Here is a 13,660-nt window from a genome sequence, read left to right as displayed (position 1 = left end):
AGGAAAAGCTCTTAATGATTTTATTAATGAATAATCGCACAGTTGACTTTAAAAAAGCTTAAACCACAACGAGCTAATTCACTTTTTAACTCTATGATATCTCCAATTCTCACATACTCGAGTGAGATTTGGGAAGTTTATCAAAAACATCTTGAAAAGTGGGAAAAAAAACCCAACAGAAAAGATGCATCTACGTTTTTTTAAATATTATTTAGGTGCTAATGGGAATCATCCAACTTAGCTAGTAGAGCTGAACTTAAATTTAAAAGATTCCCTCAAAAAAGTTTATAGACAAAATGATACTTAAATATCACAATCAGTTTAGCTGACAATTTTTATCAAAATCTTTACATGGAAAACATAAACATGTTATCATTCTAATCTGCTAATATGTTAAATTCATGACATAGACGTTATCATGACTGTAATCACTAATAATACTATTTAGCATTTAGTGCTCGAGTCCGAATGGACAATGAGTCATAAAATAACTGTTATAAATATCGCCTTCTGATTGGTTGGGAGCGCGTGCTTTATAAGAGCACACAGCACGCGCGCTCACTTTCAATTGCGTCATTTCTATCCAAAGTAACGGTTATTGTAATTTGTATTTCATAAAACTTTTTTAAAAAACTTGCTTGCTTTGATGTGTGGAGTAATAAAGCACTTTGTGATTGATAGAACACTCGAGAAGCACTCCGCTAAACACTTCTCTCGTGTTCTGTCAATCCCTGCGTGCTTTATAACTGCACACAGCACGCCTGCGCGTTTTCTTTTTCTTCCTTGAGGCCGAATGGGCTATTGACTCATAGGCCATAGGCCATGATAGGGCGAGATGACTGTTTTTTAGTCAAATCCGATTATAACATAACTAAGATATAACGCGCTCTCTGATTGGCTCTGCTTCTATGAAGAAAAAATGTATGGAGCACTCGTATGGAGTATGCTGGCGACGTCAAAATTCGATGAAAATTGCAAGCATTCTGGAAAAAAAACTAAAAAGCTACTAACTGGTCTACCATTCTGTACATTTAAAGGTAAAATATAACTATCGATTTCCTTTCCATAAAAAGGTTTATAGCGTATTTGTTTGAGCTGAAGTTTGGCTCACTACAATACTCGCCCTTCCACCGGCCAGCTCACGGCAGCGAAGTCCAGAAGTCTTGCAGTTGAGAAGTCAATTCAGTTTTTTCTGATATTGGAAAGAAAAATGCCAAAATTTTTACGATTTAATTTCGTCCTCCATTAATTTGTTTTTACAAGAATTCGGTTCAACAAGAATGGCACGAGTAACGTATGACGTCATACATTCAACCCAAACCAAAACATTAGTTGGTTTATTCAGAAAACATGTAACGTCTTATTTGATTCCTAACTGCTATATGAGCAAACAATGTATAGGCGCTGAATTTTTCAGTAATACTGATGATCATGATTCGGGAATTTCAATACATCTCGGCACGCCAAGAATCACAAAAGAGTTGGACCGCGGCGTGTCGGTTCCTCCTGATTGGCGCATAGGAATTTCATCAAACACTAGAAATAGAGTACTAGGTCCGGTTGTACGAAGCCTGGATAGCGCTATCCGACGGATAAATCTTATCCTCATCGATTTATAACATCATCGACTTATCCACTGGATAAGAATTTATCCGCCGGATAGCGCTATCCAAGGCTTCGTACAATCGGGCCCTGGAAAATATCTTCAAAATATTCATTGTCATATACGATTTTTGGCGGTTTTTATTTTCGATATCTACCAATCAAATTGCTTGGTTTAATTGCATGGATATATTTTGAATTTTTTTTTCACACTGGTTTGTTTACTTAGGCGGAACATTACTATGCATGATCTATTGCTCACTGCCCACTAAAGAGTAAGCTGCACTATCACTATCAACCCAAGATGTCAAAGACGCAGAAAATGTTCAGTTCACTCGCAAATACGAGATTCTACAGTTTTCTGGTTACTTTATTCCTCTTGTCTACTACTAGCTTCGTTGATGAGACGTCCGCTGAAATCATCCAGCAATATCAAATTCCTTTGCCGTTTACATTAGAGGAACATGAAATCGGCAAGCTGTATTCCGTGGCCGAAGCAAGCAAGGAAGAGACTGGTGGAGGCGAAGGGATTGAGATTGTAAGAAACGAACCATATGAAGATGTATCATGGGAAAGGCCAGTATACTCGCAAAATATTTCACTTGGCTCAAAAGGTTCCAGCATTCATACGATTACTAGCACCTAAAGGGTCTTTGGAAATTCATGAAAAATCATGGAACGCCTACCCGTTCTGCAAGACGATTTATTCAAATCCTGACTACATGAAAGGTAGCTTAAACATCACTATTGAAACTGTGCACAAATCTGGACGACCTGACGACGAAGAGAACAGGAATGCGCAACCTTTTATTGGAAAACCCATCATCATTGATATAGTGAATGATCCTATCGAACCCAGAGATTATAGACAAGACGAAGATCCAAGCAAATGTCGTTCCATGAAAACTGGTCGCGGTCCCTTGTCGAAGAACTGGAAAGAAATCCAAGGTGATTATCCGATGATGACCAGTTTCAAGCATTACGAAATAAAGTTCAAGTGGTGGGGACTACAAACTAGAGTAGAAAAAATAATTCAAAAGTTTGTACGACGTTTGCTCCTCAAGTTTCATCGGCAAATGTTTTGCTGGATGGATCGCTGGTATGGCATGACAATGGCAGATATCAGGATGATGGAAGCTGAAACTAAGATAGAGTTGGATAAGCTGAGAAGACAAGGAGAAGTTCACGGCATGAAAGAGCAGTAAATGAGGTTACATCAGTGCAAATTATAACTCGACTTGTAAGTGCATAGATATAAATATTGCATCTTTCTTTATTTCTTTAACGTGTTACGTAAACTAAGTATGTTACATTATGCACAGCTAGTAAAGCACAATGTCCTATGAATTAGAATAAGATATTTAGAAAAAATATCACTAGAAAACACTACGTCAGGTCTATTATCATTTATTTTTGAAACTCGCATAAATATATCCTCCGCGAACGTTGGTAAAAATTATAATAATTCTATTCAATGTGCAACCTTGCGTAACAATTAGTAGGCAGAACACACGAATAGTTGCATAATTGGCAAAGTCGACGGTCGCACGTCCTAGTAAAATACTAGGTAAGCACGATATAATAATACAATAGAAGGTTGAAGCGCCTCAACATGTTTTCTTCCCATTCTCCCTCCTTTAAAGTTTGACAAATGAAGTGATCACTTGCAGGCTTTTCTTTGAAAACCTGACATTGATCAACCCAGTGATCAGAAGATTTGCAGTACCAGCACTTGTACCAATTCGTCGCTTTGCCTTTGTTACCGGTACTTGTAACGTGATGTACACTTTGACGTACATTTCCCTTTACATTTCTCAAAGGAGCCGCCGCTCTCATTCTTGATTTCATCTCTGTTGTCATCCACGCGATAAGCGCTTGTAATGTCGGCTTTGTCTTTTCACGCTCCAGATCTCTAGACCAGACTTTCCTGTCGTCGGCACACATCTTTTGTTCGATGATTGACAGCATATGACTGTTATCCATGTCGCTTGGCAGTCCAACTTCCTTTAACGCGTTGTAGCATCTGTTGACTAGATGAACTAGGTCGCAAAATCGCATATCTTCGCCATCTTGCAATGGCTTGAATTTGGTGATGTCGTGTGTGATCGTGTCTGATACGTATCTTGGATCTCCAAAAATAGAATCCAAATAGCTACACGCTGCGTCATAGTCGGTGCCGATGCCTTTAATTAGATCAAGAGGCTTTCCTGTCAAACATGTTCTTAATAGCATTATGCTATCGCGTTTGCTGTAATATTCGCTTCGATTGCGTGCTTGAAATCTGCTCGGAATATAGCGTACTCGCGTACGTCACCAGAAAAGCTTGGTAATTTTGGTTTTTCTAGTTGGAAACTCAGAGTTTTCTCGGGTTGTAACCCGCCTTTAATTTCACCGTCCTGAACATCAATGGTGCTATTGTTTGCAGGAAAATTATTAACCGTCGGGCTGTTTGCGTTGAGATTTTCAGTGTTATCGTGATTGTTTGTGCTAGAGTTTTCTGTGACAACAATAGAGTGGTTTATGCTAGAATCATTGGCCTGCATTCCGATGATTCCATCGGTGTTATCGGAAGTTGCTTGCGCCGCACCCTGCTCAGCTTGCATTCCTATCATTCCTGAGCTACTGCCTGGGCCATTCTCTGGAATCACATTTTCTGTATCATTAGGCATTAAATTCTGGTCGTCTGATCCCGTGTGGCTGTCTAAACTGGATAAATACGTTTTGGCTGCGATTTGTAATTCCAAAAAACGATCTTGACATGCCGCAATCCATTGTTCTTCCTTTTCGTACGCATCATCATCATCTATGAGTAACGTATACTCATCGTGTTTCACTTCGAGTGATTCGAAGGCTTCTTCTAATTTAGCTAAGGACTTTCTTACCTCATCAGAAGGCCGTTGTTTATCTAATAACGTCATTAAAGCATTACCACATCGTGTTAGCGTTGACTTCGCCAATCTTCTACTGTTCTTGGCTGTTTTCAGCTGTTCTTCTTCCATCACTTCTCCCTTCTCCACGGACGAATTTGAAAGAAATCGAATGATGTACCGCGAAGAAGTTACCAGAGTCACCACAAACCGTATAGCACTTGTTTATTGTGTAGTAATGTAGTGTATTCGATCTAAAACATGCAGATCACATAGCTTAATATTTACGATTACAATCGTGTATAATGAATCATAAAATTCACACAACTTACTTCTGTGGCGACTATATAAAGACATACTTCTTACACTTCCATAAAATTCCAATCATGTAAAGTACAGGTTAGCAATAACGTCTTGATAGTCCAGGTTAGCAAAATACGTGTCATACATTTTTGAAAACCAAAAAAACTGTGTCTTGATACTCATTTACATAAATCAATGTTATCATAACACGTGATAAAAGTCCACGTGACAGAAGTCACACAATCAATGTTCAATAATTAGCATAAATTTAATCTAAACATCATCATCTACTATTTGCCAGAATCTAATAAAAATAACATAATACTAGGTGTTGACGATATTGTCGTTAATTATATTATTTTATGTTTTAAGATGTTTCTTTATAAATCTAGAGAAAAAGGAAAAATACCCACTTTATCTTTCTTTGAAAATATTCTGATACACACAGGGGTGGATCCAGGGTTTGGACATGAGTAGTTTACTCTGAATTTATACCCAACCCACCATACCCCTATTAGTTATAAACTGCCTAAAAGGATACATCTAGCATAGCATGCTGTCTGCAGTCAAGATCCTTGTACAGATTTATCTCAGTTGAAGAATCTAGCACATCAAAGGACATCATGTGAAAAAAAATGACGTCAAAAGTATTAGTATGTAAAAGTACAATGCAAAATATATGCTATTAAAGGAAAAGTGGCATGGCAGCAAATTGAATACTTTATGAAAAATAGAGAACATACAGTCACAATATCAGTGTACTAGAATTTACATGTACTAGCAAATTATACAAAATGAATACATTACCTTATTTAGATTGAGGTGTTCCACTATAGTTGAGTTCATTGCTGAGTTCAGTTGAGAATATGTAAAGACCATTCAAGCTTAATTAAAACCCAGTGAACAATATTATAGATTTCAGAAAAGAATAAGTTTTTAAAAATTCCACCTTGTTCCTGTACTGTTCCCCATCAGTTTAAGGATTAAAAATCAGATAATTATTAATCCAAATGGAACATAACTCAAAAGTACTCTAAGAACACTGGAGTGGTGGTCCAAAAAATATTATATAAAATATTACTGTAAGATATTCTCCATTCTCATTCGTCTAGGATTTAAAGTAGCAAATAAATCTATTATTTCCTCAAGATCTAAGTCCATGTCTCTGTGGGAATGCATCAGTGCCAGTCCATTCATTCTGTCTTGAGCCATAGTATTTCTTAAGTAGTTCTTAAGATTACGGAGGGTTGAAATGGACCTTTCACAAGAAGCAGATGACATAGGGATAGTTATAAGGATTTGAAGTATGGTATGTATATTAGCATAAGCAACATTGTCAATGTGCTCAAGTGTCCCTTCTAAACTATCAGGGATTTCCTCTCCTAGATCATCTTTCCTCATCCACATTCTCTCCCACAGAATAAGTTCTGCTTGTAAACCTGCATAATTAGGTATATCCTGCCTATAATGTTCACAAAAGGCTAATACATTATCCTTCCAAACAATACCAGTGGCCAGCATAATTGATGGAATAACTGAAAGTGCTCTGTAGCAAACAAACACATCATCTTGAAATCTGTTGTTCAGTTGTTGGACTATATGGTCTAGAAAAACTACAGTTAAATTTGTCCTATAATATTCTTCAGGGTTTCGGGCTGCAGCATTGGCTCTGTGAACTTGTCTCTGAGCTACTCTAGGCATGGTTGGTTGAACTGAAACTTGACCTGCTAAAGTGACAGCTTCCTGGTAGAGTGCATTGTGCCTGGCATCAATGCCAGTTCTCATCTCTGTTAAGACTGACTTTAAAAGTGCAAGTTCATCCTTTGCCTTGAGAAGATCCATTGCTTTCTTTTGTAATTTGACAGTGAGAGGTCGGGTTAAATCTAACATGTGTCTAACAATAACAATAGCAACAATAAATGAAAAAGTTATTGCATTCAGTAAGGTCTGTGCATCATTTCTACTAGGTCGATTCCAGTCCCCAGTTCCAAGATCATTGTTGTTCATTGATATGTCTTCAAGCGTAGCAACAACAGGACGAAGAAGTTCTACAACTCTGTCCATTCCTTCTATTCTTTCGATCCATCTTGTTCGGCATACATTTATCAGAACAGTATGGTTAGCTTGAGGCATTATCTCTTTAACCTTCATGACCAAATACTGCTGTCTCTTTGGTGAATTGTTAAAAAAATCAGAAATTCTTTTAACAGTATCCATCATGTTTCTAACAAGTGGTCGTTGGCATGTGTCAGCAACACACAAATTCAGCCTGTGGTTCATACAGTGAACATAAATTGCTTTGTCAAATTCATTTCTTATCAGTGTTGAAACTCCATTCAAGCAACCTGCCATATTGCCTGCCCCATCATAACACTGGCCTCTGCAGTCGTCCATAGAAAGTCCTAATTCTGCTACTGCTGTAAGTATTTTATCTTTGATGGCAGCTCCAGTTGTTCCCTCATCACAAAGAGAAAACCCAATAAATTCTTCTCTAATTATATTTCTTGAATCAAGAAATCTTATCACTAAAGAAATATTTTCTTTGTTAGAAATGTCTGCAGCTTCATCTGCCATAACAGAGAAAAACTTACTGTCTCTGATTTCCTTTGACAAACTAGTTAAAATGTAAGAACCTACTGTTTCTATCATCTGATTCTGGATGGTTTTAGAAATGTAAGTTGCATTTCTGGGTGCAGTTTCCAGGTGATTCTGCAGTATTTGATCACCACTCTGCATTCGAAATTCTAGCAGAGCCTGAAAGTTTCCTGATAGACTAGCATTTGTTGGGTCATCATCGCGTTGACCCCGGAGAGCTATGTTGTTTCGCCCACAGAAAATTATCGTTTCAAACAAAGACTTAAGGACCGTCCTATTTCTATCGATTTGCTGTTGAATAATATTATTCAACTGCTGATCTACTGGGACCGCTTGCTGCCTCATTGTTTTCAAAAAGTTATCCATGGCAATTACAGCAAAATTGTGCATCTCACATTTACCACTGGCGTGTTTTGTAAGTCTCGAAGCCACTGAAGTCCAACATGTGAGTGGGGACTTCAACAACTTGTCTAATTTATGAGCATTTCTACCAGATTCTACTCCAAACAAAACACAGGGAAAACAAAATGCTCCATCGAGATATTTAGAGTATGCAAGCCAGGGATATCTTCTAAGCCATTCAAAGACAAACTTACGAGGCTTTCTATTTTCTATTGACAGTGGGAAAACAAAAATCTCACCTGGTTTCCACACATTCTCAATGAACCCCAGCTTATCTTGTGGTGATGAAGAGCCAATTTCTTTAAAATTCAAGCCAATGTCGAAAGGAGAACAGTCCTCCCTCCTGCAAATCGGGTCGCCACGCATTGTAGAATATTCCTTCGTTCAAGTACCGCAAGTCTATGACTCTAATCATAAGAACGAAAGAGACCCAACGGGGGTAGGTCTAGCTTTTTATAGTTTTGCTGGTAGTTTATGAGGTAGTTTGCAAAGTAGATAGCCAATCAGAAAAGGGTTTGAGTGGTTTCCAAAACAATCAATGTGTTTCCAGCCAATCAGAGAAGTCTTTGAGTAGTTTACGATCATCACACCGGCCTAGCTCTACAACTACGCACGCTCACCCCCTGAGGTTCTATTTGACAAAGGCTGTTTTCCGATCGTTTTCCGATAGCATTCCGATGCGTACCGACGGAGATATCCGAAACCCGAAAATTCTTGCGGGAATCGGTAATAAATCGGCAGAAATGACGAGATTACTCATTTTCGTTTGACTTTTCTTTAATAATTAACTGAAAAACAGCCAAGTGAGTTGTTTCTAGAAGTTTCTAGAATAATGTAATTCACATATTTTGACATTATTTAGAAAGAAATGTGTTTGAAAAAAATTGAGTAGTTTACGGAAATCACGTAAACTACCCTGGATCCACCCTTGACACAACGAAAAAATCGAGTAAAAAACGGCCAAATCAAAAGATATTCTTTCAAAGCATACTGGTAAATGGAGTAAAACATCCCCAGCATTAGCATAAATAGTTCTGAATGGCAGGGAGCAGTTGATTGCAGTTGTAGATGAGACTGTCAGTTGTCCGAAGTTGTCCAGAATTCTTCACCTAAACTGAAATAGTGCGTGTGTTGTAGTGAAATTTGTCGTATTAGGTTTGCTCCTTCCTGATCGGAAACCCCATTTGCTATTATCGCTGTCCTTGGGATAAACTGTCCGAATGTATATAGGACGCATGTCTAGGGTTCAGGTTATAAGCTATTTATCTATCGCTTTGCGTTTTTGTTTTAGATTTCTGTTTCCTAAAAAACGTACGTGGCAAGAGTCGCATGGTAGATGCGAAGATATGCCAGCGGAAATAATTTCTCTACTAAACTACAAACTGTACCATTTTGAAAACACCTAAATGGGTAGATATGTGAATCGGGTTCCCGTTGAGGAAGGTCCAAAAGGTCTACCGACTAATGATGATATTATAAGGGATCTAATATTGGATCTAGCGCCTGGTCAAGGATATCGGGAGCGTAACACGTTTTTGGGGTTAAGTCTAGCGTTCCCTAATTGAGGTCAAAAGTATAAACAACAGTGCTTGATGTTGTTGAACGGTCTAACATATTAAAGAATGTTATCAAAATGTTGTCAGTCCTCATTGGATTTAGGAGGAGGGAAATAAATATTGGAGAAGAGGGGAGCTGGTTTGAATTTGGTTAGAGCCTGTAACAACGCATTATTGGTAGCGATGTGGTGGGAAAGTTGGGAAGGCCAGAGTTGCCTTTTCATTTTCTTAATATTAACAATAGATGGGGCAGAATATTACACTTTGGCAGTTCTCGAATATTAAACCAAGAACTGGTGATGTAGACGAATAAACCACAAACTCCTACCTCTTGACATTGTCCATTAACTATGCTCTTGAACTCCTTGAGCTTCTTGAACATCCTGTGGCAACGCTGGTTGCTGGGCACCGGCGGCATCACCCGGGTTTCCATTGGCGAATTCTTCCAAGGCTGAACGAACCAAATCCGGCTCAATATCTTGGTCAGCCATCACTTGAGCAAGCCGGGTTGAAGACTTCACAAGCCAAAAAACGTACACTTCTTCATCGATGGTTTAATGAGGGTGATTAATTCATGGCATCCTTTCCCTTTTGTATTAGTATACAGTCCGTGAAAATGCATATCAACAATTCCTCTGGGACATAATTCACATATTCAAGTTGACTATGAATAGTCATATATATTTGTTTTCAATTCATATCCAGCCATAGATAATTATATCTCTTTTTTCGCTTCGTGTGTGTGTGTGTTGTTTTTTTTTTTTTTTTTGTTTGTTTTTGTTATTACTGTGTTCTTTAGTTTGTAGCTTCTTTGTTGTAAAGGTTGTAAATAGCAATAGAATGTAAAAAGGAGCCATATAAATAAACCTAATTGTGTGATTACAAAAAAAAAAGTAAATAGAATTTAAAAAAGTTGCGTAATTAATAAAGTTTGAAAAAAGAAGAAGAAGAAAAAAAAAGACGCCATCAGCTCCCTCTACCGCGGTCTCGCATTTTCCCCAAAACTCACTATTTATTCTATTGTGGAGCATTGTTGCACTTTGAATATATTACTATTAGCTAATAATTAATTACTATACGTAACTAAATCTTGTTCTCTTTCATAAATACTTTAGACATTATATATATATTACGGTATACGACATATTGATGAACAATTAAGTGTAATATATAGACGTCTAAAACGTATTGCTGCTAAACAGGCTAGTAACTGGTTCACGGGTTTTTGAAAACCACTCTGCGGAGTTCTACCGAACTTCCCAATTTGTATGCAAATTTGTGGACTTAGCTATAAAGTGTTCAGGCGTATGGATATGTGATTGCTTTTTTTCTCTTGATGTTTATCTGAATCATGCAAATGTTTGTCGAACCACGTTAGAGAATGCTATATTGATGTTCATGATTGTTCAAACGCGTTATAGATTGTCAATGATTATGCTAATAGCACTAATGAATTTTCACTTTTCACTTTTAGGATTGTCAATAAACGCAACTGTTTGTCAATTCGTGTTATTTATGTTCAGTTGCGCGCAAAAAGAATATACATTCCGTGGATATGAAAGTACAAGCGCGCTATTGATTGTCCGTTAATGTCCATGAATGTGGTGTACACGCATAATAAAATATCGTTATTTATCGCTCTAATGCATTCACTCTAGTTGTAGACTTCAATCAGGCATGAAGCAAACAAAAACGCTAGATTCCTTTAAGATTCTTGATAGCGCACCCACGGACTTCCAGCTAAAGATCAAAGAGGCGTTATACATCAAATGGGAAAACCCTTCCCTCACAATAGTCAAGTGAAGCACATTAACCTTTGTCTTTCCATGTGGTTTCATTCTATTGTTTTTTTCGCATCGTATAACATTGTAATCACTTACATACATATTCATTTATCAATTGCCCTAATTCACTATGACCTCAAATCAAAACAATCTATTGTTTAAACGCAAAGGATCATGGTCGTCGGAGGGGGTCAAAGCAGCGCAAATTCACCGAAAATTGTTCTAAAACCCGTATCAATCCACGAAGAGAAATAGAATAGCCAGCAAACGCTCAGAATATTTTTTAGTACATATTAACACATATTATATCTGAAAACCAGGCCATTTTAGATTAAACTGTTTCGCTAGGAGCAAATTTTGTTGCATTTTCTATTGGATTTGGTGATTCTATATTCTATAGGGCAATTATATATAACTAAGTTAGCTTTGTGATCATTATCCACTGATGATGGCAGCGCAGGACTGACGAAACATGTCTATTAAAAGAGTCATAATATACCTGAAGATTATTATAATGATTACACAATTTCTGCTTGTTAGACCCTTTGGAAACGTACGCCTGAATAACTTTTTAACTAAGTCCACAAATTTGCAAACAAATTATGAAGTTCTTGCCAAAGATTAGAAAATTATGTTCCCGATTTCTATTTTTTACTTTGATCGTAAGTAAACATAGAACTCTGTTTGAAAGTATAATTTTCATTGATAATATTTCACTTCCGGAAAATTGCGCATGCGCAAAAAAAAAAAGGATTATGCCAGAGCTATCGTTCTTCACTGCAGGCCAGAAGAAACGCAGGCTCTGGGTACAAGATTGTGATATAAAACGCTCAGTATGCGCGTGCAGAAAAACAAACGATGACAAATGTGGTTCTAAAAATAACATTAAACATTGCCTATGATGGTTACAAGCGGATAACAGAAATTATTTCTCTTAGTTCATTTTCTCTTCACACTAGTGAAGAAGTAGAAAACGCGCGCGCATGGTGTGTACAGTCATAAAGTACGCGGGGGTTGGCAGAACACGAGAGAAGTGCTAGGAAAAGTACGACCCGTAGCTGAGTGCTTCTCGTGTGTTCTGCCAATCCCCAAGTGCTTTATGACTCCACACAGCACAGCAAGCAAGTTTTTTATTTCTTTTATAAAATACAAATTTCAACAACCGCTATTGTGCTCTCATAAAGCATACGCTCCCAACCAATCAGGAGGCGAGATTTATGACAGTTATTTTATAATACTATTTAGAGACTAAAGGCCCCGTCCACACTATGCCAGATAAATTTGATTCCGCAACTTTCACAGCGAAACCGAAAAGAAAAGTTTTCCGTGCACACATGAAAACGGATAAAATATTTCGCGTCCACACTAGTCCGATCAGAGGCGGCAAAAACGCTTCATTGCACATTTGAGCATGCTAGTGTGCATCGAAGCTGAAATTGAGCCTGCGGTGAATTTTTAGCCTTCCCGCCATGTTCCCATGATAATCATGACGTCATCGTATTCGAAAAATTTCGGGCACGAAATGTTCTCCGTCCACACAAAAGGTAGCTGGCGTTTCCAAATTGTTCCACTCTGGAGACCGTATTCGAAAAAATTCGTTTTCGGTGAAAAATTGTTCCGGATTCGCCCGGACTAGTGTGGACGGTAGGCCTAACCAAATAAATAAAAATTCGGATTCAAATTTATCCGGCATAGTGTGGACGGGGCCTTAGGGCCGTCACGCAACGTTTCCCTTCCCACAAGCGTTTGTGCGTACGTGACGACCCTAAGAAGCCTTTTTGGCTAAGAAAAAGCGTTGCGTTATGCGTTACTATTTGTCCTGTGGTGTTGTATTACAACGAGCGGGTAACTTGAACGTTGGTATATTATTAACGGTCATAATTTGCATCTAGTAAATGCTTGCCATTTTCATGAATAAAATTGCTTACCTTTATAACTTACTGTGTCCTTTGACTTCTGGTCGATTTGGGAGCCATTTGGGAGCGTTTTGACGGAGTTTTCGCATTTTTATGTTCCCCCTACCAAAAAAATATGCCAAGGCAGAACACTCACGGCGACACCAGTCCCCGCACCAGTCGCTAGTCGGAGCCCAATAAATCGGAGAATAATAAAGCTACGGCCATAATTTCACGGCAGAATCAAAGAGCACATGCCAATGCTTCGATCAAGCACGCTCAAAGGGTCATTCTTGCTAAATCGTGAATGCTGGAAGACAATTTCTTCGACAATCAAACCACTTCTGACTTTCCACTTAGGCTTGTGACGTGAGGCACGCCATGGATACCTCTGATCCTGACCGGGGTAGACAGCGTCCAGTTTCGGCAAATATTCACGAGGATATATATCATGTTTACAAATTTGAATATATACTTTTCCCTGCGATCGAACATTCAGCTGATGGCTTTAAAACCGTATCATACTACATTTTTTAGTAGCTACTCTGTAGAAATGCCACTGCTACATCCCATTTATTTACTTATTTATTTATCTATTTATTTGTTTGTTAGTTAGTTAGTTAGTTAGTTAATGATTCATTCATTCATTCATTCAT

The 13,660-nt window shown here is 38.0% G+C and overlaps 1 protein-coding gene and 2 pseudogenes across 2 annotated transcripts; 1 reads left to right on the top strand and 2 right to left on the bottom strand.

The window, feature by feature from the left end:
- The first annotated feature begins 1,906 nt into the window (after window positions 1–1,906).
- LOC116302422 (phosphatidylinositol transfer protein alpha isoform pseudogene) lies at window positions 1,907–6,712 on the top strand (annotated as a pseudogene).
- LOC148912114 (uncharacterized) lies at window positions 3,166–4,601 on the bottom strand (annotated as a pseudogene).
- LOC148912113 (52 kDa repressor of the inhibitor of the protein kinase-like) lies at window positions 5,222–8,503 on the bottom strand. Of its 2 annotated transcripts, XM_089028027.1 has the most exons (3): window positions 8,009–8,503; window positions 5,580–7,229; window positions 5,226–5,375 (listed from the first exon to the last, which is right to left on the bottom strand). In XM_089028027.1, exons 1-2 carry the CDS (start codon window positions 8,021–8,023, stop codon window positions 5,850–5,852), a joined length of 1,395 nt encoding a protein of 464 aa, XP_088884153.1. In that variant the 5' UTR covers window positions 8,024–8,503; the 3' UTR covers window positions 5,226–5,375; window positions 5,580–5,849. The 2 variants fall into 2 exon arrangements, with proteins under 2 accessions (XP_088884152.1, XP_088884153.1); XM_089028026.1 differs by lacking the exon at window positions 8,009–8,503 and having other exon boundaries at window positions 5,222–5,375; window positions 5,580–7,871.
- Between the last annotated feature and the right edge of the window lie 5,157 nt (window positions 8,504–13,660).

This window comes from Actinia tenebrosa, unplaced genomic scaffold, assembly GCF_029948245.1.
Source record: "Actinia tenebrosa isolate PJP-AT-01 unplaced genomic scaffold, QUT_ActTen_1.0 PGA_scaffold12__29_contigs__length_12842862, whole genome shotgun sequence".
NCBI classification, from domain to species: Eukaryota; Metazoa; Cnidaria; class Anthozoa; order Actiniaria; family Actiniidae; genus Actinia; species Actinia tenebrosa.
Note: the sequence above shows the minus strand (reverse complement) of the source record. Positions and strands in the feature narration are given on the sequence as shown.